This window comes from Pseudopipra pipra, chromosome 7, assembly GCF_036250125.1.
Source record: "Pseudopipra pipra isolate bDixPip1 chromosome 7, bDixPip1.hap1, whole genome shotgun sequence".
Taxonomy (NCBI): Eukaryota; Metazoa; Chordata; class Aves; order Passeriformes; family Pipridae; genus Pseudopipra; species Pseudopipra pipra.
This window is the reverse complement of record NC_087555.1, coordinates 23,428,425-23,451,105: the sequence shown is the minus strand read 5'-3', so window position 1 is coordinate 23,451,105 and position 22,681 is coordinate 23,428,425. Positions and strand designations below refer to the sequence as shown.

Below are 22,681 nucleotides of genomic sequence, written 5' to 3'. Positions count from 1 at the left end.
GGAGGGACGTGACTGGAGGCTGGGATAGTTGGCACGAACCAATGCCATAAGATAGACCAGCCTGGCTACCAGTTTTTCTGGGCTTTGAGGTCATGATGCTTGCTGTCTTCTCCATACCTCTTGCCTGGCACAGCAAAGATGCAGGGTGCTGACTTCTAGCCCTGTACTGGTTCAGCACCCTGGGGCACAGGGCACCCATTGCAGCTTGTGCCATTTAGACTGTGCTTGGTGCTCCAGGGAGGGCATGAAGTCCAAGCATCCCCAGGGGATGCTGTGGTGGCATGGCTGGGGGAAAGATGTCCTGCCCATCCTAGCATGCAACACTGAGACCAGACTGTACCTGGGCTGGGAGCTTCTAGGCTCTGCTCTGGCCAGAGCAGTGCAGGTCCACATGCCTGATGCTCCTGGCATAGCCCCAAGACCTTTGCTCATGTGCTAGGTCCATGAGAGGGAAGGAACTGGGAGGTGGGTGCTGATATGATGGATTACAGCAGCCAGCATCCCATGCAGGGTTGGGGGAAGCTCAGAGTGGGGGCAGCAGCTGCCCCTCCTTTCACATCCCACTGTCACTTCATATGTCCTATGGGGATGTAAAATAGGCTGTACACTTCCTACCCTATTGTCTCTTGCCCTGTCCTGCTTCTTGCTCTGTGCTGAGGTGGCCCCTGATGTGGCCTTTTCCTCCACTGCGTGGCCTGGGTTCTTGCTAATGCCCCAGCAAGGGTGTGGAGCACATGGTAGCAGGGATGGGCAGAGGGTTGTGAGACCCCTGCTCTGCCTGCATGCAGCCCAGCGTGGCACAGGACCCATTTGCTCCACCCCACTGACAGCCACGGGGCTCATCTCTCCCTGTGCAGAGTCCTCAGACGACTCCTACGTCTCAGCGGGTGAAGACCCCCTGGAAGCCCCCATCTTTGAGATCCCCATCCAGGACATGGCAGTGGTCGTGGGGGCAGAGGTGCTGCTCAAGTGCATTGTCACGGCCAACCCCCAGCCAGAAGGTGAGTGACCCCGGGGCTGGGGGTAAGGAGTGCGACTGTGGCAGAGGGGCTTTCTGCATGTCCCTGTCCCACCCGCGCTGTGTGAGTGGGACACCCAAACCTGAGCTGGGTGTCTCAGGGGAGGTGATGTGCCCACCCTGGGAGCACCCCTTCTGCTCTACCTCCCCCCAGACAGGAGCGAAGTGCTTGGGCGCTGCCTGCCAGTATGCAGAGGGCAGGATGCCTGCTGTCTGCCTGTGCTGGGCTGGGCTGTTGGGAAAGTGGGAGAAGGGCTGCTGAGCCCTGCGCGGGCAGGGACGGGTGACGCAACCTGATCCAGTGGGTGGCAGCCCTGCCCATGGTGGGGGAGGGGGTGTTGGAACTAGATGATCAACAGGATGCCTTCCAACCCAAACCATTCTATGATTCCATGATACTCTGGGCTGCTGTCGGGACAGCTCAGGTGTCTTCCTGGGGGCAGAAGCTCAGGGCTGATGGACTCCGGGCACGCCGTAGCTAGGACGCGGGCAGCTGGGCATCCAAAGCCGGTAGCAGTCGCCAAAGCCGGTCAGATGCGAAGCCGCCTTGATTCCCTCTTTCAGCCTCCGCTGGAGGGCAGGCGGATGCCAGGAAGCAGAAAGGGACCAGCCCCAGTCTCTCTGTCAGGGGCTGTGGGATCCTGGGGCTGCTACCTATGGCAAATGGGTCCTCAGGCCAGTCAGGGGAGCGCCTGGTCTCTCCGGGACCCTGCGCAGACCCCCGGGGGAGCTCGAGCTGTCCTGCCCACTCGTGACCCCCGCCTCTGCCGGCAGTGTCCTGGAGGAAGGACGGGGTTCCGCTGCGAAGCAGCACCACGCGCCCCATCAAGGCGGAGGGCGAGCGCCACACGCTGCTGGTGCGGAGCGCCCGGGTGGCCGACGCCGGGCTGTACACTGTCACCGCGACCAACGAGGTGGGGGCCACCTGCTGCAGTGCCATCCTCAGCGTGCGGCCCGGTGAGTGCCGCGGCCGGCGGATGGAGGGAGGGAGGAAGGGAAGGAGGGCGGCAGGCAAGCGTGGAGCAAGGTCTGGCGCCGCGGCAGGCTGGCTGCCAGCTCGGCCGCTGCTGTCACTGGGAAGAAACTGGCTTCCTTACCCTACAAGGCTCTGTCTGAACCAAAGCAGCTGACGTGCTCCCGGCAGCCATGGAAGGATACTGCCGTGGGGGGAGCGGGATCAGGCTGTGAGCATCCCCCAGCGCCCAGCAAGCAGCCCAGTGTCCGGCCTCCCCCTCACCTGCCCTGTGTCCCGCTAGCCGAGGGGGTAGTCCAGCCTGCCCTACAATCTGCAAACTATGTGGATGCTCCTACCTCCAGCATGTGAACCATGGGGATGCCCCAGCCTGCTCCCCAGCCCACAAATTTTGGGGATATCTCTGCCTTCCACTCTGATAGCCGTGAGGAGACCGCTGCCCCACAAGATATTAGCTATGGGGATACCCTGCCTGCCCACCAAGCTGTTAGCCAGGGGGTACCCCACCTGCCGCCCATGCCACTGGCTGTGGAGATATCCATCCCGCTGCAGCCCCAAAGCCTCCCCATCCTGAGAGTGTCTCTGGGCAGCAGGTATAGGCTCAGAGCTGCCCCGAGGGCTGGAAGCACCCAAACCCGCCCTGCTCCGTGGTGCGGCGGCTCTGCACACCCAGGGGCAGCCGCGGCCGAGCAGGACCGGGCTGACACAGCCGTGGGGGGCCGCGAAGGGCCGCGGCAGACCCCGGCCCGCCGCGGGCCCTCCCCCGCGCTGCTGGCCCAGCCCCGGGGGCCGGCCAGCGCTGGGGCGGGGAGGGCTCAGCGGGCCGGCGGCGCTGCGGGCTGGAGGTATCCGGCCCCAGCAGTGGCACTGGCACCGGCGGCGGGTTGGCAGTGTGGCGCGGATCGGCTCGCGGGTCTGGCGGGACCCCAGTGAGTGCGGGCTGCTTCGCAAGGGGGTGCGGGGATGCGGACGGGGGGGAGCCGGAGTCGGACTTCCCAAATTTCCGCTCGGGGGCTGCTCGCGGGCGTGGCTGAGGCGCGGGGGGCACCGCTCTCTCCCAGCACCGGGCAGGTCGCCCGCCTCCCCCAGCGCGGGGAGATGGGGGGCTGAGGGCGCTCCAGCGGCCAGGCCAATGGGGCCGGCACCCCCATGGCCGCGGCTGAGCTCTGACAGCCCCTCGAGCCGCTCGCTCCTCGCCGCTCCCCACCCTCCACCCCGGCCCCTGCACGTATCTCGCACTCCGCGAGTCCCCCATCCCGGCCCCCATGGAGCGGACCGGCGGGCGGGCTGCGGGGGGAGCGCAGCTGCCAATGTCACCTTCAGCCGTGCCGGCCCGGGCAGGGACAGCCATCCCGGGAATCCAGGCGGCTTAAGGATGGAAGCGCGGGCTGCTGCGTAAGAGCCACTTGAGCCCTGCTGTCGCCTTGCGGAATATCGCGTCCCCTTATCGTCCCGCGGAGTGCTGCTCACCCCCTCCCCCGGCGCGGCCCCGCACCCTTTCGCTGCCGGCCGCAGCCGAGCCGGGATGTGCCGCGGAGTGGGTGTCCGCTCTCGTGGTGCAGGGTAGTGGGGAGGGGTGCCCTGACACGCCTGCCGAGCTCCGGCTGCTGCCAGCTCCTTATCCAGCCTCTCCTGTGCTAGCCCCCGTCGTGGAGCGGCATGGAAACTTGCCCCCCACCCTCGGCCAGGCCAGCCCCATTACATCGGATGAGGAGTACCTGAGCCCCCTGGAAGAGTTCCCCGAGTCCGGAACCCCCCAGCACCAACCAGCCATGAAGCTGCAGCCAAGAGCTGAGCATGGGGCTGCCCACACCTCCCCAGAGACCACCTACAAGGCTGCACCCTCCTTTGAGGTGAGACAACAACTCCCCCAGGACCTGGCAGAGGGGGAGCAGTGCCCTGTGACTGCAGTCCTGAGGTCCTCGGTGCCAGGAGCTGCTGGGTCAGGTCTTCCTACCCCTTGATCTGATCTGGGATGCTCACAGCACCTGGGCAGGCTCCACCCCACCAGCTCCCCTGGTACTCCTGTTATGAGGAGGGACACACAAACCTGGGTGCAGTGGTGGGGGTGCATGGCCCTGTGTGCAGGGCTGTCTGACCCCTGTTTCCCCAGGTATCCCTGTCAGACCAGTCAGTGCTAGAGGGACAGGATGTCAGCATGAGTGTCCGTGTCCATGGGGAGCCCAAGCCAATCATTTACTGGTGAGTCCTGCTGCTCTCTGGGGTCACAGGTGGGCAGGGAAGGAGTGGACAGGCACAGTGACTTTTGGGGATGATTATCTCAGAGCTTGGAGCTCTCATCCTGAGCAGAGTTGGGCATGGAGAGGGGCTTTTGGGGACAGCTGGGTGTGCACGGCCAGGCGTGACCATGCTGCTCTCCCGAGCAGGCTGAGGAACCGGCAGCCAGTGAAGTATGGCCGCCGGCACCATGCGGAGGAGGCAGAGGGAGTGCGGGGGCTCTTCACGCTGCACATCCTGGCAGCAGAGCATACTGACACCGGCTTCTACACCTGCAAGGCTGTCAACGAGTATGGCACCAAGCAGTGCGAGGCCAAGCTGGAGGTCAGAGGTAAAATTCCCTAAGCGTGTCCCCCACTGACCCAAGGGACCAGCTGACTCCAGTGCCCTGCATGAACTGTGTGCGGAAGGGGCCACTGCAAAGTCCTGTTGGTGGTGCTACATAAGTAGCCAGTCTGCCCTGTGGCAGCACAGGCGGGAACAGGAAAGTGGAGCTGCGTGCCTGTAGCAGAAGGGAGGCTGTCCTGCTGCCCCATCCAAATGTGCAGCTGCAAGGCTCCCTGTCCCACTGCCCCACTGTACCAGATCCCCCGCTGATCTGACCCAGACCCTGCTGCTCCCCACATCCCAGCTTCACCCCACATCCCCCCACTGCTGGGGCTGGGTGCTGCCCCTGGCTGTGCAGGGAGTGCTTTTACCTTTGGTGGCTCCGTAGGGGACATGTACCCCTGCCCTGCAGCTCACTCCCTCCCTGCCCCAGGCTGCCTGCAAGCTGTGTGCCAGGCACAGGGCAGCTTGCAGGGGTCCCTTCCTGCCTGTTTCCGGCAATGTCCCATATGCATGGGACTTGGCTGTCCAGCCCCCTTTTCTTGCTGTCTCTCCCCAGCCCTCCTAGGACCCCAAAGTATGTGTGCAATTTTGAGAGGGAGATGGGGGTCAGGACTGATAGCCAGACTGGTGTCCCCAAGACCAGGGAAGGAGCCTCTGGGGATGAGTGATGCTGCCTCCCTCCTCTTGCCCTTTGCTGTGTGTGCCCTGCTACCCCCAGCCCTCCCTGCTGATGGCTGCCTGAGCCCCCCTGGGCTGTGCCCATTCCACCCCGGCCTCGGCTGCACTGCTTGTACTCTGCCAGGATTATGCTCCCAGCCTATAGCAAAGCGCGGTGGCACGGGGGTGGGAGCAGAAACTGTCCCCATGTCCCATGGCTGGCAGGAGCTGGGCTTCAGGGGAGATGGCCCAAGCCCTGGCCCCTCTCAGAGGGTCAGCAGATGGCTCTGTGACTTGTTGCCCACCTGCACCCCTTGTGCCGGTGCTGGCATGTGTGTGCGTGCCGGTCCCGTCGCTGCTGCACTAACCCTTCTGCTTGCTGACTGCCGTTTTTGTCTGTACGCAGGGGGAGTACGATAAGGGGGTGCATCTCTCAGAGCCGCAGCTGCGGGGCTCTTAGTTGGACACCTCTTAGGCAGTGGACCTCACCTTGTGTTATTACCTCCTTCTCCATCCGCCGCCTCGTCCTGGACGCACCGCGGGGACACGCGGGCCCTCGACTGTGGGCAGGGGCTCACTGGATGGCCGGGGCAGGCGTAACTGAGGCGGAGCGGGGGGAGCAGCAGGGGAGCGGCAGGCACCCCCTCAGCCGGGCCAGGGTGCCCGTATGATGCTGTCTTGTCTCTTGCTCCATCCGTTTGTCCCTGTCTGCGTGTCCTGCTGCCTCTCTCTTGGTGCCCAGCGAAGGGGAGTGGGGAGCTGAGCCTGTGGTTGCCGCCGTGCTGGCCAGGGCTGTAGGGAAGGGGCTACAGTGCAGTGGCAGCTCTGTGACAGTCACCTTGGAGCGTGGGAGACAGGAGACCCCAGGGACCCCACAAGGGAGCACCCTGCCTGAGCTGCAGGGGGGGAGGGAAAGCATCAGCCCCTTTGGCTTCACAGCTGCCACACAGGTGCCAGCTTGGCCACCAAGAGATGTCTCGTGTAGCCCCAGGGCTTGGGTCTGCCTGGAGCATCCCATCGCTCCGGGTCTCTTCTCCCCAGGGAGTGGGCTTGACAGGGGGGCGGGCTGCGAGGCCATGACCCTTTTCTTTTGTAGCTCTAATAAAATCTGTTTGGTAAAGCGCTGTGTGGTGTGTTCCTGGCACGGACACCTCCCCTCACCCCCAATCCCCTCCCCAGCTCAGCTCTGCTTTCCACATCTCGCCTCCCCTCCCACCCTTCCCTGCTGCACTTTCTGCCCGCTGCACCAGACCCTCTCCCTGCATGAGCCCCTGCCCTGCACGTACCCCCAGTCCATCCCTGCCACTTCTCATGGTTGCTTTTCAGTTGCTGAGATGCATCTCTCTCTCTTTCTTTCTCTCTCTCCCCTCTCCCCGGGCAGCTCGCCCCGAGTGCCAGTCCCTGGCCATCGTGGTTCCCCTGCAGGACTTGGTGGTCGGGGCGGGGGAGATGGCGGTCTTTGAGTGCTTGGTGGCCGGCCCACCAGACATGGATGTGGACTGGCTGTCCCGGGGCCGGCTGCTCCAGCCTGCCCTGCTCAAATGCAAGATGCATTTTGACGGGCACAAGTGCAAGCTGCTTCTCACCTCCGTGCACGAGGACGACAGTGGAATCTACACCTGCAAGCTCAGCACTGCCAAAGGTAAGTGGTGGGTATGCAGCTCCCCAGAGAGGGTCTCACTTAGGGCTTGGCCCTAGGGGGTGGATAGACCGCCTTGCCCCCAGCTCAGGGCTCTGGTTCTCTGGGATGTAGTGTGAGTGCTGGAGGTGGGGGACAAGGGAATAAGGAAACCTGGTGTGCATCAGTCCTCAGGCTCCAGTACTCTGAGCCCTGCAGCCCTGTCCCACCCCACTCAGCTCCTCTGCTGGCATGCACACAGCTCCCTGAAATGTGGGAAGATGCATTTGCACCATGGCTGCACTAGGTGGATGCAGGCTTGGAGTCCAGCTGTCCCTGTCCCTTGGCTCCAGAGTCTCTGGCTTCAGTGCCAAGCTCCAGTATTGACCTGTCTCTGCAAGGTTGGGAGATAGTGGGGAAATGGGCAGGGAGTCAAGGCTGCCCACCCTCTCCCACTAAGCCATCACCAGTGGCAGCTCAGGAAGAGCAGTGTGGTCCTCTGTCGCATGGCTCCAACACCCCTTGCACCTGTGTATGCTGCCAGAGCCTCTGTCTCCCATAGAGCCCACTCTCCAGCTCACCTGGACAGCTGGATTGTGGGGAGTGCAGGGGGCAGCAGCATTCCCTGTACTCTCTGGCTGGGCCTGTGCACCCCTCCATGAAGGAGGCTGTGTATACTTCTGAGGTTTTTAGAGCAGCAACAGTTTTGGGCTCAGGGAAGTGAGGCTGGGCCTGAGCATGGTGTTGCCCATTCCTGCCCAGGGTGGGTGATGATACCATCACTGCAAAGTGGTCCTTGTTGCAAACTCCCTCACCTGGAGCATCCAGCCTGAACCCGTCCCCATGCTGCCCCTGGGTACTTCATGTGGTGGCACTTCCTGCTTAAGTGTCACTTCCCTGTCCCCCAGAGGTGAGGTCAGCTGTGATCTCCTGCCCTCACCTTGTTGCTGGCACCTGTAGTGCTGTGCAGGGAGGAAAGAGGCCCCTGCCACCAGCAGAGCCCCAGCCCTGGGCATGGGGACCTTGCACACAGTTGTACACCTCTGCCCTGCACTGGGACAGAGCCTGGCACTCCGCACACCTGGGCTCAGCCCCCACCAGGCACGGGGCGGGGGGGGCCATGCTGGCTGCTGGGTTGCAGCCATGTGGTCGCAGTCTGCCTCCTACCCTGCACAGCCACGTGCTGCAGGGGCTCACCTCTGCCCGCTCTCCTCGCAGATGAGCTGACCTGCAGCGCCCGGCTGACAGTGCAGCCCTCTGTGCAGCCACTCTTCACCCGCAAGCTGGAGAACGTGGACGTGGTGGAAGGGAGGACAGCTCGTTTTGACTGCATGATCAGTGGGACTCCCCCCCCGACGGTCACTTGGACCCACTTTGGTAACCCCCAAACCCAGAGAGCTTGCCAAGGGCCCCGCAGGAAGACATCTCTTTTGGGGCTGCTCCTAAAGGCTGGCACCTGGCTGGGGCTGGACAGGGTGCTGATGCTGATTCTGGTGTGTGTCTCTGTGCAGGCCTGCCAGTGCAGGAGGGGGAGAACGTGCGGATACAGCAGGATGGAGGGCTGCACTCACTGGTCATTGTGCATGTGGGCAGCGAAGATGAGGGGCAGTACAGGGCGACTGCCAGGAACATCCATGGCCATGTGGAGTGCTCTGCCGAGCTCTATGTGGAGGAGCCACGGCCATCTGCTGCCTCCCAGATGTAAGAGTTGGGCAGTCTCCAGAATCTGCTTCCCCCTGCTTGCTCTCCTTTGGGACTTGGGATAAACAGGCTTATGCAAAGCCTGGGGTCGGGGCTGGGCTGTGGGCAGCATGCTTCTGTCATGAGCATGTGAGGGCTTTTGCAGCTCCAAGCTGGAGAAGATGCCATCCATCCCGGAGGAGCCAGAACAGGTGGAGACAGAGACAGAGTGCTTCACCATGCCTGATTTCCTGAAGCCACTGCACAACCTGGATGTGGTGGAGTCGAAGGAGGCTGTGCTAGAGTGCCAGGTGGCCGGGATGCCCTACCCCTCCATCACCTGGTACCACAATGGCTCCCGCATTGACAGCACCGATGACCGCAAGATGATGCAGTGTAGGACTCCCCACTGCCCTCTTCGCCCACTGGGGTTCCTCCACCTGGGGTGGAAGAAGGGGGAACACCCTGGGAGAAGGCATCAACCCCCAGACATTTATGGCCCATGAGGCAGGGAGGGGAGCTCTGTGTCGCTTAGCTGGTAAGGTCTTACCTGTGTCCTCCTGTTCCCCACCAGATAAGGACATCCATCGCCTGGTGTTCACAGCTGTCAGCCATGCACATGCTGGTGTCTATAAAAGCGTCATCGCCAACAAAGTGGGGAAGGCCACGTGCTATGCACACCTCTATGTCACTGGTAAGCAGGAGCGGGCACCACTGGGGATGTGCAGCAACTTTATGCCACCCTGCCAGGCTGTGCCCTGGTGCTGTCGTGAGATCTTAGGGGCTTATGATCACAGGGCGGTTCAGGTTGGAGGGGACTGTGGGGCCAGCAGTACAGTTCTCATCTTGTGGGGTCAGGACCCATCCCTGGACCCTCAGGTCCCACATGAGGCTTGCTGGCAGCACCAATTCCACAAGGGCTGCCGGGCTGACCCTCAACCAGGGAACCAGGGAGAATTATTGGCCTCATCCATCCCCTCAGCCAGCATCTCCCAGGGTGTAAGGTAGATGCCCTGAGGAGTGTGGGCAGCGGCCATACTCACATCCCTGTCCACTTCCCCATGCAGATGTGGTGCCAACCCCCCCAGATGGGCCCCCCACCTTGGCCTCAGTGACTGGTAGAGTCATCACTCTGACCTGGAACAAACCCAAGTGGCTGGACACTGCCATAGGTGAGGGGGCAGGGGGTGGGTAATGCCATGATGGGGCCTATGGGCTAGCCCAATACTGGGGCCTCTGCACTGACTCTCTTCCCCTGCAGACCCCAACTCAGTGACCTACATAGTGCAAATGCAAGTGCTGGGCACAATGCAGTGGGTGGTGCTGGTGACCGGCGTGCAGGAGACCACCTACACAGTGCATGGGCTGACCAAGGGTGCCCAGTACCTCTTCCGTGTCATCACCGCCACCCCCAAGACCAGCAGCAAGCCATCCCCGCCTGTGGGGCCTGTGCAGCTCCTGGACCGGGGTGAGAAGGGCAGTGGGGAGGCGTTGGGTAGTTGTGGTGGAAGTCTCTGTCCCTTGTCAGGTGGTAAGCTGCCCAGGGCTGGGCGGCATGGGATCTGGCGGGGTGGTGACAATGCATGTGACAGGTCCCTACCTGGAGGAGGCACCGGTCATCCTGGACAAGCCTGACGTTGTGTATGTAGTGGAGGGCCAGCCAGCCTCTGTTACCATCACCATCAACCATGTGGAGGCCACTGCCACCTGGAAGAGGTAGGAGATGGCCCAGCATCACTCCACGGGATGCATAAAGAGGGGCTTCCCCACCAGCTTCTTATACAGCCCACAGTGTATGTGTGTGTGTGTGTGGCTCCTTCCCTGGGGCTGGGCAGGGGGTGCACACAACGGTGATGTTCAGGGCTGTGCAGAGCTGGGGAGGAGGGGGGGGATAAGATGCTGTCTGTGGGGTTTTAAGGGGAAGAGCCATTCAGAAGGTAGAACTAACAATGGGGTGTGAGCAGTTTGTGGGGGTGCAGGGTGGGAACTGGGGCTGTCTGTGGGTCAGGAGGTGGTCATGGGGCTCTGGAGTGGGATCAGTGGGGTAGTGGGTCTGGGGCTGCCTGTGGAGCTGTGATGTGGCAGCTGGTGTGCCCACAGGGGTGGGCAGGTGCTGGGAGAGCTGGAAGGCACATGCGAAGTGACAATGCCGGATGACGACCAGCACTGCCTGCGGCTGCTGCATGTGGGCCGAGGGGCTGCAGGGCTGCTGACCTGCGAGGTGAGCAACCGTCACGGCACTGCCCGCTGCACCCTCCGCCTCCACCTTGCAGGTAGGTGCCCCCACACTGAGGGGCTGTGTCCCTCCACCCTACAGTGCATCACCCCACAGTACTCCAAGCCCATATACCATGGGCGGGGACATTGCCCTGCAGGGTGGCACTGGTCTATGGTGCCACATGCCCATATGCCATCAGAGCACTGCTCCATAGCATGACACTGGTCCTCAGTGCTCCACACTCATATGGGGATGCTGCTCTATAGCATGGTGATGACCCATGGGGTTGAGAGACCATGAACTATGCACTGCTGCTTAATGTCCCATACCCATCTGACCTGGGCAGAAGTGTCCCATGTACCCCATGACCATGTGCATGGAGAGGCAGTGCCCCATGGTGTCCCTCAGCCATATGCCACGGATAACACTGCTGCAGGGTGTCCCATCCCTGTATATAGTTGGGACGCACTGCCCCCAGTGCCAAAAGCCATAGAGGACCCCTCCGGAATGTTCCACAGAGTTGCGATTGGCGGCTCTGCCCCACAGTACCCCACATCCACATGTAATGGAAGATGCAGTACCACAGTGCCCCATGCCTGTGTGCTGGCAGTGGCACTGCCTCACAGTGCCCCACAGCAATGGGGAACTGCCCCATGGTGCTGCAGGCACATGCCTTTGGTGGCCTGCCCCGTAATGTCCTGCTCCCATGTGCATTGGGGTGGCACAGCCCCATGTTACTCCATGCACCTACACCATGAGCTGACACTTCCTTGCAGTGCCCCACAGCCATACACCCCCTGCCAGTGGTAGGGGAGTGACACTGTCCCGTGGTGCCCCATGCCCTGTCTCTTGGCAGAGGCACCACGCTTTGAGACCATCATGGAGGACATCGATGTCCAAGAAGGGGAGACACCGCGCTTCGCTGTGGTGGTGGAGGGAAAACCGCTGCCGGACATCATGTGGTACAAGGTGGGCCGGGAGCTCCCAACCACTTCCTGACCCACAGACCCACTGGACCTGCATGCTGCCTCACCTGGGATGCTGCACTGGGACTTCAGGGTTGTGTTCAACCCTGGTGATGCAGGGTGTGCCCCATCCCTAGCTATGGGGAAAGGGTGGTGGGAGCTGGTCAGGGATGGGACAGGATGTCCCCAACACCCCTGCCACCCTCAGGATGGGGAGCTGCTGGAGGAAAGCAGCCACTTGAGCTTCGTATATGAGGACAACGAGTGCTCGCTGGTGGTGCTGGGTGCTGCCGAACCTGACAGTGGTGTCTACACCTGCACGGCCAAGAACCTGGCTGGGGAGGTCTCCTGCAAGGCAGAGCTGGTGGTGCAGGCAGGTACGATTGACTGGCCCTGCAGCCCTTGGGGATGGAGCCTGGGTGCCTGGCTTGCCCCATGCCAGCGCCTTTCCTTCCCCCAGTCCAGCCCAGTACTGATGCTGCCATGGAGGAGGATGCACTGCACAAGGCACAACGACTGACTGACTACTACGATGTGCACGAGGAGATTGGAAGGTACGTGTCTGCTGGCATGAGGGGGCACCCCAGAAACCACAGGGACAGGGTTGCTGAAGCCAGGCTGCACCCTGGGGCTCCAACATGGGGAACTGAGCTCCATAGTACCCCACATCCTGGTGTGCTGGGGCTGCTCTCAGGTGTCAATGGATACTCCAGTGCTAGCTTAGGGTGGGGAGCTGAGGTAGCCAGAAAAAAGCCAGGCTTGGGGTCTCTCCATGGATGGTCATGGAGAGCTGTGGGCAGCTCCCTGCAGAGTGAGTGCCCGCACCAGCTGCTCAGGGAAGGGGGGGTGTCTCTTACTTGCCCACCTTCTTATCCTCCCTCGCCCACCTTCTTATCCTCCCTTGCCCCTACTGCTGCATTGCAGGGGGGCTTTCTCCTATCTGCGGAGGGTGACAGAGAAGAGCAGCCGGCTGGACTTTGCCGCCAAGTTCATCCCTGGGAGGACCAAGGCCAAGCAGTCAGCGCGGCGGGAGCTGCACATTCTCTCGCAGCTGGACCACGAGCGCATCGTCTTCTTCCATGATGCCTTTGAGAAGAAGAATGCAGTCATAATAGTCATGGAGCTGTATCCTCCAGGCACTGCCCCAGGAGTGCGCTGCACAGGGGATGAGAGGTGGCTTTTGGGGGAATGGGTGGGCAGAATGGGTGCAGAGGAACTGGATGCAGGGCACAATTGAGCATGGAATTTCTGTGCTCCTTGACTGGGACCCAGTTGTGCTGAGGAAGAGCTGCTGGACAGGATGGTGAGGAAGCCCTCGGTCTGTGAGTCAGAGGTGAGTAAATGCTGTGGGGGCAAAGTGACGGAGAAAGGAGGGATTCTGGGGACACTGGGATCTGTTCTAGCCTAGAGATATGCAATGTTCATTGTATCAGGCTACTGAGGGGGCTACAGCCCACACCCTCCTCTGCGCAGGGCTAGTGTGGGACTGACCCATGCTCAGAGTGCTCATCCTCCCCAGTCCTTCTCTTGCAGGTTCGGTCTTACATGCGGCAGGTCCTGGAAGGGATCTGCTACCTGCACCAGCACAGCGTCCTGCACCTGGATATCAAAGTGAGTCTAGGCCTTTACAGACCCCTCCTGCCCCGTGCCCTGAGGGAAGGGCTCCTGGTGCACTGTCAGGGGCTTGGTCCTGCTGACAGGGAACATTCCTGTATATAGTTGGGAGGCATTGCCCCCAGTGCCAAGAGCACCAGGGAAAGCCCCTGCATCCTGCCAAGCTCCACTCTGCTCTGCACTGTCCTGTAGCCAGAAAACCTCCTGATGGCAGATTTGAGCAGCGAGCAGGTCCGGATCTGCGACTTCGGCAATGCACAGGAACTGACGCCTGAGGAGCCACAGTACTGCAAGTATGGCACCCCCGAGTTTGTGGGTCCTGAGATCGTCAACCAGACCCCTGTCTCCAGCGTCACTGACATCTGGTAAGGGTGGCCCTGGGGTGGTTGGTAGGCTCTCTGCTATGTCAGCAGGGGCTGCACCCCAGAGGGCTCATGATGTGCAATAACTGTTCTCTCCACAGGCCTGTGGGGGTCATCGCATACCTCTGGTAAGTGCCCTGGTGTGCCCTCATGGGAGGGACACCCTTCCCATACCCTCACCAGTTCCAGAGCTGAGGATGTGATCATGCACATGAGTCCTTGCAGACTCAGCCTCCTCCCCAGCTGCTCCTGCCTCTGCTCTCCCCTTGGCACCAGGGCTGGGGTGTGAGGTCCTGTCCTCAGTCTCCTGTACTTCTCATGCTGTTTCCCATGTCCCCACGGCCCAATGACAGTATCTCCTCCTCGGCAGCCTGACAGGGATCTCCCCTTTTGTGGGAGAGAACGACAAGACAACGCTGATGAACATCCGCAACTACAATGTGGCCTTTGAGGAGAGGATGTTCCAGGGGCTCACCCGGGAAGCCAAGGGCTTCGTCATCAAAGTGCTGGTCAACGACAGGCTGTGAGTGCTGCAGGGTCCTCTTTCCCCATCCCCTGCCTCTCCAGCATGAGCCTTGTGCTCGAGGGAAGGTGGGGATCCCTGTGCATCGGGATGCCCAAGGGCAAGCTGGCTGCACAGCCCTGCCTGGGTGCAGTACGGGCAACCAGACCCTCTTGCCCTTACCCCTCTGGCCAAAGCCCCTAAGCCTGGATGGTTCTCACCCAGTGGTGTTGGTTCACAGGAGACCCAATGCAGAGCAGACCCTGGAGCATCCCTGGTTTAAGGTGAGTTTGGGCAGGGACTAGCGCCAAGCAGCCGTGGGGTTCCCTGAGCCTGCTGCAGGCTCCATGGGACACCGCTGTCCTCTCACCCCACAGACGCTGGCCAAGGGGAAGGTCATCAGCACCGACCACCTCAAGCTCTTCCTCTCCCGTCGGAAATGGCAGGTGAAGGCAGGGGCTGGGGAGCAAGGGAGTGGGCAGGGCTGTGTGCTGGGCAGGATGGGGTGATGTGCACCGGCAGGATCATGCCATGCCATGCCATGCACCTGGGCTTGATCCAGCCCTCTCTGCTGGCTGCAGCGCTCACAGATCAGCTACAAGTGCAACATGGTGCTGCGGCCGATCCCAGAGCTGCTCGAGGACACGTCCAACCACCTCTCCATCGCTGTGCCCCGGCACCTCAAGGAGTCACCAGCACTGTCATCCTCCTCAGACTCAGATGACCTGGATGAGCTGCCCTTCATTCCCATGCCACACCAGGTGGAATTCTCTGGCTCCCGCATGTCGCTCAATGAGATACCCACGGATGATGAGACCATTGGGCCATCTGAGGGGCTGCAACCGGAGGGAGAGGTCTCCGCCATGGAGTGGCAGAGCCAGGGCACAGGGAAGCCCGGAGTGTTCCTGGGGAAGCGGCCGAGGGGTGCTGGGCCACGGCGACCGTGTGCAGAGGTGGAGGCGCCTGGCTCCTCTGATGAAGAAGCCCCTGAAGCCCAGAAGAGGCCCGAGTACCCTCGCAAAGCCATGAGGAAGGGTTCCAGTCTGGAGTCCCCAGGGAGTGCCCGTCGGGGAGAGCTGAAGAGAGGCGGATCTGCTGATAGCGCCCTACTGCTCCAACAGTCCTCTGGGACTGAGGAAGGGGCTGGAGTGGTGCGGGATTCCCGCCGGGCCCTGGCCAAGGCAGCCTCCATGGAGCTGCCTCGCCGGAAGGTGACCTGGGGGGAGGACGATCATGCCCAGCGCCTAGAGCTGATGCGCCAGCGACTGCTGCGGGGCAGCTCTGGGGACAGCAAGGTCAGTGGCCTGCGGGGTCCCCTCCTGGAGACCCTGGGGGTTGGCCCTGACAAAAAAGTCCCGCGGCCAGGCCGGTTGGAGGCACCAGCAGTGCCAAGGCTGGTGCGGGCAGCCTCCAGCGAGGCCACCTCACCGCGCCTCCTCCCCTCTGAGTTCCGGCTGCAGAAGAGCAGCTCTTTCAGCCACGGGGATGCCGAGCCTGTCGTCCGGCACCGACGCTCTGGTGCACCCCTGGAGATCCCAGTGGCCTGTCTAGAGGCCCAGCAGCTCAAGGAGTCCCCCTCACTCTCGGCCCTCTCTGATGCTCGGCCCACAGTGACGTCAGACACTCCAAGCCCACCAACACCCCCTGCGGCAGAGACCACTGTCCCCCAGGCTCCCCCTGCCAAGGCCGGCTCTGGAAGGAGACACATCCCTGAGGAACACAGCCAGCCTGGGGCCAGCATGGCTGCTACCACCACGGGGAAGAAGCCCATGGACAGGGAGCAGGAGAAGTCATCCACAAAGGCTGTTGGACCCAGTGGGGAGGGGGCTGCCAAGACGGGAGCACCCATCCCACCACAGACCCCTGCCCCTGGCCCCCAAACCCATATAAAGTCTTCCTACGCCAAGATGATGCAAGCCATGGGAGCCACGCAAATTGGGGAACCGGCCACTGAGGAGCCCCCACCAACCACCAAGGAGCCCCCACCAACCATCAAGGAGACTCCATCAACCATCAAGGAGACCCCACCAGCCAGCCCTGCAAAGCCGCCTACACCAGCACCGGTATTGAGGAGGGAGGTGAAGCCCACCAGCTCCTCCAGCTCCCTGATCATCCAGGACATCGACTCGGAGGAGGTCTTTGAGGCCAAGTTCAAGAGGGGCCGAGAATCATCCCTCACCCGGGGTCTAAAGCTCCTCACCCGTTCCCGCTCTGAGGACCGGCACCTGGCCAGCCCCCCAGTCTCTGATGAGGGCATCTACCGTCCCACACCAGCTGGTGTGCCCCTGGAACTGCGGAGGGACCGGCCTATCGGGCTGGCAGCCAAGTCCAAGTCAGTGCAGGACCTGCATGAGGTGGAGAAGGATAGGGGCTTCTTCCGGAGGATGTCCGTTCTCCTCAAGCGGACCCCACCTGCTGAGAGGAAGAAGAGCGTGGGGGAGGACGGAGGCAGTGAGACCCCATCCAGTGGGCGCCGTTTCTCTTGGAGCATGGCCATGGCCAGCTCCAAGGAGCGGAGGGACTCAGAGAGCCTCAAGTCAGAGCTGGGGGGTGGTGGGGAGAGTGAGTCACCAGTGGTGGCTGTGCGGAGGAAGATCAGTGCCACAGTGGAGCGGGTCTCTGCGCGGCTGCGCAGCGTGTCAGATGAGCGGCCAGAGGGCGAGGGGCCCCAGGAGCTCCGTCGAACCAGCTCTGAGGGTGAGAGCTTGAGACCAGGGCCTCCCCCAGCACCCGCACCCTCCTCTGAGTCCCTGCGCTCCGAGGGCAGCACGGGCTCCTCTGCCTCTGCCAAAGGTGAGTGATGAGGGGGGATCCTATGGGAGGCTCCTGCTGGTGACCCATGGCCCAGTCACTGTGGGCATGGCAGTCATGTCTGCCATGGCTTGGCCCCTGTCTCAGCTGCCCTGGGTGCCCACAGGTGGGGGTGACAGCCAGAAGAGGTCCCGCTGGGAGCGGTGGGGGCTCTCCCGGGGCAAGAAGGAGAAGATGGCCTCGCAGCCCAGCATCCCCTCCAGCCTTCTGCAGGAGGAGGCACTTGCCGCTGGCCGGCCACATGTACCCAGTGAATCAGGTAGGTGGAGCCCCAGGATGGGATGGTGGGTGCCTATCCCTGTCCCAGCCTAATCCACCACTCTGCTTTCCAGACTTCCCCCCCATTTTCCACATCAAACTGAAGGACCAGGTGCTGCTGGAGGGCGAGGCACTGACCCTCTGCTGCCTGCCTGCTGGCAGCCCAACCCCCCGGATCCTGTGGATGAAAGGTGGGGGCTGCCTGCATTGTCTCAGTGGGTGGACTCTAGGGGGGCACTGTATCATCTCTCTTGTCTGCTTCCCCACAGACAAGAAGTCCCTGCAGCCAGACAGTGCGCTGAACGTTGTCTCCTGCAAGGACGGACGGCAGATGCTCACCGTCACCAAGGTCTCCAGGAAGGACGCAGGGCTGTATGAGTGTGCAGCCGCCAACATATTGGGCACGGCCATCAGCTCCTGCACAGTGGCTGTGGCACGTAAGGAGGCTGGGGGGACCTCGGGAGACAGGTGCTGCCCCATGGGGAAAGAGCACAAGCCAGGCAGACACCTCAGGGCTGGGGACCGGTCAAAGCAGGTCTCTTAAGTTCTGTTCTCCACATCTGCACGAGACTGGGGCTTTTTGAGAGGGGACAGGCTGGTTTTGCATGAGCACTTCTGGCATCTCTGAACCCATGTGCCGTTTGTCCTCACATCACAGCAGCTTCTGCCCTACCCTGGCCAGGAACCCAGCCCACCCTGTCTGTCCCCTTGCAGGGCTCCCTGGGCGGCCAGGCACTCCAGAGATTCCCCAGAAGTACAAGAACACAGTGTTGGTGCTGTGGAAGCCCGCGGAGAGCAAAGCCCCCTGCACCTACACGCTGGAGCGCAGGCTGGATGGTACGCAGCACTCACCGCCTCTCATCTCCTAGGAGCCACAGCCAGGAAGATGGGCTCACAGGGGGACACCTAGACAGGACAAAAGTGCCCAATGTCTTGGCTGTCCGCTGTGGCTTGATGGCATCAAGGATGGGGGACTGTGGGCTGCCTCTGTCCCTGGTCTGTTCTGGCCTCATCTTATTCCTGCTCTGGCAGGGGAGCACGTGTGGAAGATTGTCAGCACCAGCATTGTGGACTGCTACTTCAATGTGACAGACCTGCCCCCTGGGAGCACTGCCAGGTTTCGGGTGGCCTGTGTCAACAAGGCCGGGCAGGGACCCTACAGCACCCCCTCAGCAAAGGTGCATCTCGAGGTGGCAGGTGAGTGAACCCTGTCTCATGGGGCACAGGGCAGCTGTGGGCCTCTGGGATGCTTTGGGGGTACCTTGACTCCCAGGGCATCTTCCCCCTCAGTGCTTTAGAAAATTAGGCGCCTCTTACACCCCACTCCTGGCTTACCCCCACCTGGCTCATACCTCCCTTTGCTCCCTCAGATGCCCGAGCTGCTCCAGTCAAGGATGTTGCTGTCCCTGTCCCCGTCCCTGTTCCTGAGAAGGTGGCTTCCAGCCGGTCAATCCAGACACCTGTGGAGCAGCTGGAGCCACTGACAGCAGGGGCTCCCCCCACCACACCACCACGCAAGCACAAGGGAGTGGTACAGAAGGCAGCTGGGGCTGCACAGGAGGGTGTCCCCCCAGGGGTCTCCCCATCCTCTGCTCCCCATGAGGAGGGTCATCCGCCAGACCCTGAGCTTCCACCTAACATCACTGTCTGTGTTCCCCCTGAACTGATGTTCACCCCTCCTCAGACTGTTGCCTCTCCCCACACAGACACCCCCATCCAGGGGTCCCCTGAACCCCCCACGGACACTTCCCCCCTGTCCCAGGCTCTGTCACCTTCCAAGTCCCCCCCTGCTTCCCCAGTGTCAACCACCCCCAGTCCAGCCCCTACACCATCTTCCACGCCCAACACTGCACCTGCACGGAAGATGCCTCCCTACATGGTCACCTCCTTTGTCTCCATGCCCCCCTCATCACCCCCTATGCCAGAGCCCACCACCACCATCACCCCATCCTCCAAGGAGCCCCCAGCTGAGAGTGGGGTCCCAGGGGCAAAAGATGGCTCGGCGCTGCGGCAGGGTGTCCCCCAGAAGCCATACACCTTCTTGGATGAGAAGGCAAGGTGAGTAGCCGTGGAATGGGATGCTCTGTCAGGAGTGTTCTGCCCCCAGCACTCCACACCAGAGATGCTGAGTGCTACCTTATGCTGCAGGGGCCGTTTCGGGGTGATTCGGCTGTGCAAGGAGAATGCCACAGGGAAGCACTTCATGGCCAAGATCGTGCCCTATGAGGCAGAGCGGAAACAGAGTGTGCTGCAGGAGTACGAAGTCCTCAAGGCACTGCACCATGAGCGCATCATGGCCCTGCACGAGGCATACATCACCCCTCGCTACCTGGTGCTCATCTGTGAGAACTGTGCCGGCAAGGAGATCCTCTACAGCATCGTGGACAGGTACAGGTGGGCGCGGGCCTGCTGGGGACAGTTGCTAGTACAGGACTGCCCACTGATGCCACTTGCCCCCAGGTTTCGCTACTCAGAGGATGACGTGGTGAGCTACATACTGCAGCTCCTACAGGGTCTCGAGTACCTGCATGGCCGCCGCATCGTGCACCTTGACATCAAGCCGGACAACATCATCGTCTCGGGCACGAATGCCCTCAAGATCATTGATTTTGGCAGTGCCCAGACCTACAATCCTCTTGTGCTGCGGCAGCTGGGGCGACGTGCTGGCACCCTGGAGTACATGTGTGAGTGGGGTACCAGGGGTGTGGTGGCAGGGGGGTGGGGATGAGGAGAGGGAAGGAACTGGAGCATGCTTGTTCCCAAAGGTGTGCATGTATGCCCATGGACTGGGGAGCTTGGGAATTGGGAGGAACTGTGTTCTTGGGGGAGCTGGGGGCTCTGTGAGAGCTGCTGGGGTCAGTGGAAGAGTTTGGGAGCTGTGGGGCAGTTGGGGTCCCTTTGGAGGTGCTGGGTTCTGTTAGAGTATTGGGATGTCAGAGTAGGGTGTCAGGGAGGGGTGCTGGAGGGTGCAGTAGTGGGGTGCTGTGGCTGCTGTGGCTGCTTGGCTGCTGTGGGTGTTGGGCATACTGCGTGTGGGTGCTGTGGATGCTGGGGATATGGCAACTTCTGTAGGTGCTGAGGATACTGGGGATGCTGTGGGTGCTGGGGCTACTGCAGGTTCTGGAGGTGCTGGGAGTGGTATGGATGCCGGGGCTGGTGTCTCAGTGTGTATGACAGACCTGCTTCTCTGCCCACAGCGCCAGAGGTGGTGAAGGGGGACCCGGTGGGCTCCGCAGCAGACGTCTGGGGTGTTGGAGTCCTCACTTACATCATGTAAGAGAAGGGGCCGGGGGATGAGCACCTTGAAGTGTAAGTCAGCCTCATTCAGGGCTTGGTGTCATGGGGGACACCAAGCTGATTGTGGGCTGAGGGATGCTGTAGCCCAACAGACCCTTCTCAGCTAGACGTGGGGATGGAGACACTCCGGGCAGCTGTGGCTGTCCCAAACCAGGGAAGGGGAAGAGAGGGTTATGTGCAAGGGGACCTCCCACTACTGTTCCCCAGCCCATGCCACCCCCTCCACCATCACAGGCTCAGTGGGCGGTCACCATTCTTCGAACTGGACCCCATCGAGACGGAGAACCGCATACTGGCAGGGCGCTTTGATGCCTTCAGGCTGTACCCAAATGTCTCACAGACTGCTGCCCTCTTTATCCGCAAGGTCCTCACTGTCCACCCCTGGTGAGTGCCTGGCCCAGCCAGGGAGGATATGTGGCCCCACACTGTGCCTCTGACCAAGCCAGCTCCCTGCCACATGGGATCCCTCCAGACATCATCAGTGGGACCCTGGGGTCCAGCCCTGCTTCTGGAGAGATCTGGGATCTCCTAAGCCCAGGGCTCTGGAGTCCATTCCTGCTCTTGGCAGTGGATGTCTGTCCCTGCTGGGATCCCTGAGTCTTGCAGGGCAGGGGCGGTGGCTGGGTTTGGGGGGTGGAGCATCAGTGGGCACCTTGAAGTTCCTGATGCAGAGCTGGCTCTGCCCCAGGAGCCGCCCCACGGTGAAGGACTGCTTTGCCAATGCCTGGCTTCAGGATGCCTACCTGATGAAGCTGCGTCGCCAGACCCTGACCTTCACCACCAACCGCCTCAAGGAATTTCTGGTGGATCACCAGCGGCGCCGTGGTGAGGCTGTCACCAAGCACAAGGTCTTACTCCGCTCCTACCAGGGCGGACAGCCACCAGGGCCACAGTAGCTGGTGCCTCGGCCACGGCCATGAGGGGCCGAGGAGCCAGAGGAACATTCCATGGGCCGCAGTACAGGGCGGCTGAGGAGGAGCCAGGACACGCTGGGATGAGTCCATGGACCTCATGTGCTGCTGCCAGGGACAGTGGTGACCAGCATCATTTTGGCAGTGCCGATGGAGAGGAGGTGCTGCCCCAGCCAGACCAGCAGTGGGGTCCGGCAGTGGAGAGGTGGTTGGAAGCCTTGCTGCAAGGAACAGAGAATGTGGCAGAGGGTCGGGAGAAGAATGGGATGCAGACAGTGGGGCAAGGGAAGCCCCAGGTGGGAGGGGGAGAGCTGCCAGCATGTCGGCCAGCCCTGGCCATGCGGGTCCCATCAGCCGTGTGCCTTACACCGCAGCCTGCAGCTGCCCCCGGCCACGGTGTGCGGGTCCCTGTGCTCCCCCTGGTTTGCACACCAGCACCCAAGGACTGAGATTGCTCCTGTGGTTCCTGCAGAGAGGGGCCTGCTCACGCCTCCCTGCCAGCCTGCACAGCTCCAGTCCTTACAGCTGGTCCTGGCAAGTAGGTTTGTGGCCCCAGGACCGATGCCGGTGCCTTCCCCGGGGCTGTCAGCTGTGCCCCATGCCAGGGCGGGGGACTGGCAGGCACCCCCTCTTCACAGGGGGGCACCCAGGTGCCACGCACACCTCCTGTGTCTGCTCAGGCCCATGCTGCTCGTGCTCTGCCTGCCCAGCTCCAGACCTTGCCCTGTGCCCCACTGCCAGCCTGCCCACCTATCCCCAGACTCTTCACCCCTCCCATCTGATCCTGAGTGCCTTGCCGAGCCCTGTGTCCCCTCCTCACCCCTCCTCAGCTGGTGGCAAGATGCTCCAGCATGGCCTGGGTGCTCTGAGCAGGTGGACAGGGGCAGTGGTTGGGCACTCCCCTTCCAGATGCTGCTGTAGTGATAGGGCTTTATTTATTGACTTTGGGGAGAAGACGCCTGCCCGTTCCCATCCCCATCCCTGTCCCCTCCTCTCTGCCGGGCTCTGGAGTTGCCAATGTCCCCGTGGTTTGGAGCAAGCAATGTGTCAGAGCAGCAATAAAGACCCTGAGCAGCTCCTCCAGTCTCAGCACCTTGTTGGGGGGGACTGTGGGAGTGGGAAGCGCACTGCGCTCCCTGGTATCTCGGGAGGTTAAGGTTCCGAGGCCAGGAAGGGTTCCAGGTGGGGCTGGGCTAGTAATGGTATTGGAAACCTGGTGAAGGCGGCAG

At 61.9% G+C, this 22,681-nt stretch overlaps 1 protein-coding gene across 7 annotated transcripts in view; it reads left to right on the top strand.

The window, feature by feature from the left end:
- SPEG (striated muscle enriched protein kinase) overlaps positions 1 to 22,530 on the top strand; it is a 39,094-nt gene extending 16,564 nt beyond the window's left edge. For all 7 annotated transcript variants that reach the window (XM_064661108.1, XM_064661106.1, XM_064661103.1 and 4 more), the window contains 37 exons: positions 858 to 1,001; positions 1,793 to 1,975; positions 3,633 to 3,844; positions 4,105 to 4,193; positions 4,379 to 4,560; positions 6,598 to 6,858; positions 8,053 to 8,211; positions 8,346 to 8,535; positions 8,681 to 8,910; positions 9,089 to 9,208; positions 9,582 to 9,686; positions 9,776 to 9,982; positions 10,107 to 10,230; positions 10,615 to 10,787; positions 11,589 to 11,701; positions 11,906 to 12,074; positions 12,158 to 12,251; positions 12,622 to 12,822; positions 12,970 to 13,030; positions 13,231 to 13,308; positions 13,504 to 13,676; positions 13,775 to 13,801; positions 14,044 to 14,196; positions 14,417 to 14,459; positions 14,553 to 14,621; positions 14,757 to 16,968; positions 17,093 to 17,245; positions 17,319 to 17,435; positions 17,514 to 17,681; positions 17,959 to 18,081; positions 18,277 to 18,441; positions 18,615 to 19,302; positions 19,393 to 19,632; positions 19,705 to 19,928; positions 20,442 to 20,517; positions 20,776 to 20,925; positions 21,230 to 22,530. In XM_064661108.1, coding sequence (XP_064517178.1) covers positions 858 to 1,001; positions 1,793 to 1,975; positions 3,633 to 3,844; positions 4,105 to 4,193; positions 4,379 to 4,560; positions 6,598 to 6,858; positions 8,053 to 8,211; positions 8,346 to 8,535; positions 8,681 to 8,910; positions 9,089 to 9,208; positions 9,582 to 9,686; positions 9,776 to 9,982; positions 10,107 to 10,230; positions 10,615 to 10,787; positions 11,589 to 11,701; positions 11,906 to 12,074; positions 12,158 to 12,251; positions 12,622 to 12,822; positions 12,970 to 13,030; positions 13,231 to 13,308; positions 13,504 to 13,676; positions 13,775 to 13,801; positions 14,044 to 14,196; positions 14,417 to 14,459; positions 14,553 to 14,621; positions 14,757 to 16,968; positions 17,093 to 17,245; positions 17,319 to 17,435; positions 17,514 to 17,681; positions 17,959 to 18,081; positions 18,277 to 18,441; positions 18,615 to 19,302; positions 19,393 to 19,632; positions 19,705 to 19,928; positions 20,442 to 20,517; positions 20,776 to 20,925; positions 21,230 to 21,437 — 8,084 coding nt within the window. In that variant the 3' untranslated portion in view covers positions 21,438 to 22,530. The remainder of the gene's footprint in view (positions 1 to 857; positions 1,002 to 1,792; positions 1,976 to 3,632; positions 3,845 to 4,104; positions 4,194 to 4,378; positions 4,561 to 6,597; positions 6,859 to 8,052; positions 8,212 to 8,345; positions 8,536 to 8,680; positions 8,911 to 9,088; positions 9,209 to 9,581; positions 9,687 to 9,775; positions 9,983 to 10,106; positions 10,231 to 10,614; positions 10,788 to 11,588; positions 11,702 to 11,905; positions 12,075 to 12,157; positions 12,252 to 12,621; positions 12,823 to 12,969; positions 13,031 to 13,230; positions 13,309 to 13,503; positions 13,677 to 13,774; positions 13,802 to 14,043; positions 14,197 to 14,416; positions 14,460 to 14,552; positions 14,622 to 14,756; positions 16,969 to 17,092; positions 17,246 to 17,318; positions 17,436 to 17,513; positions 17,682 to 17,958; positions 18,082 to 18,276; positions 18,442 to 18,614; positions 19,303 to 19,392; positions 19,633 to 19,704; positions 19,929 to 20,441; positions 20,518 to 20,775; positions 20,926 to 21,229) is intronic.
- The last annotated feature ends 151 nt before the right edge of the window (positions 22,531 to 22,681 follow it).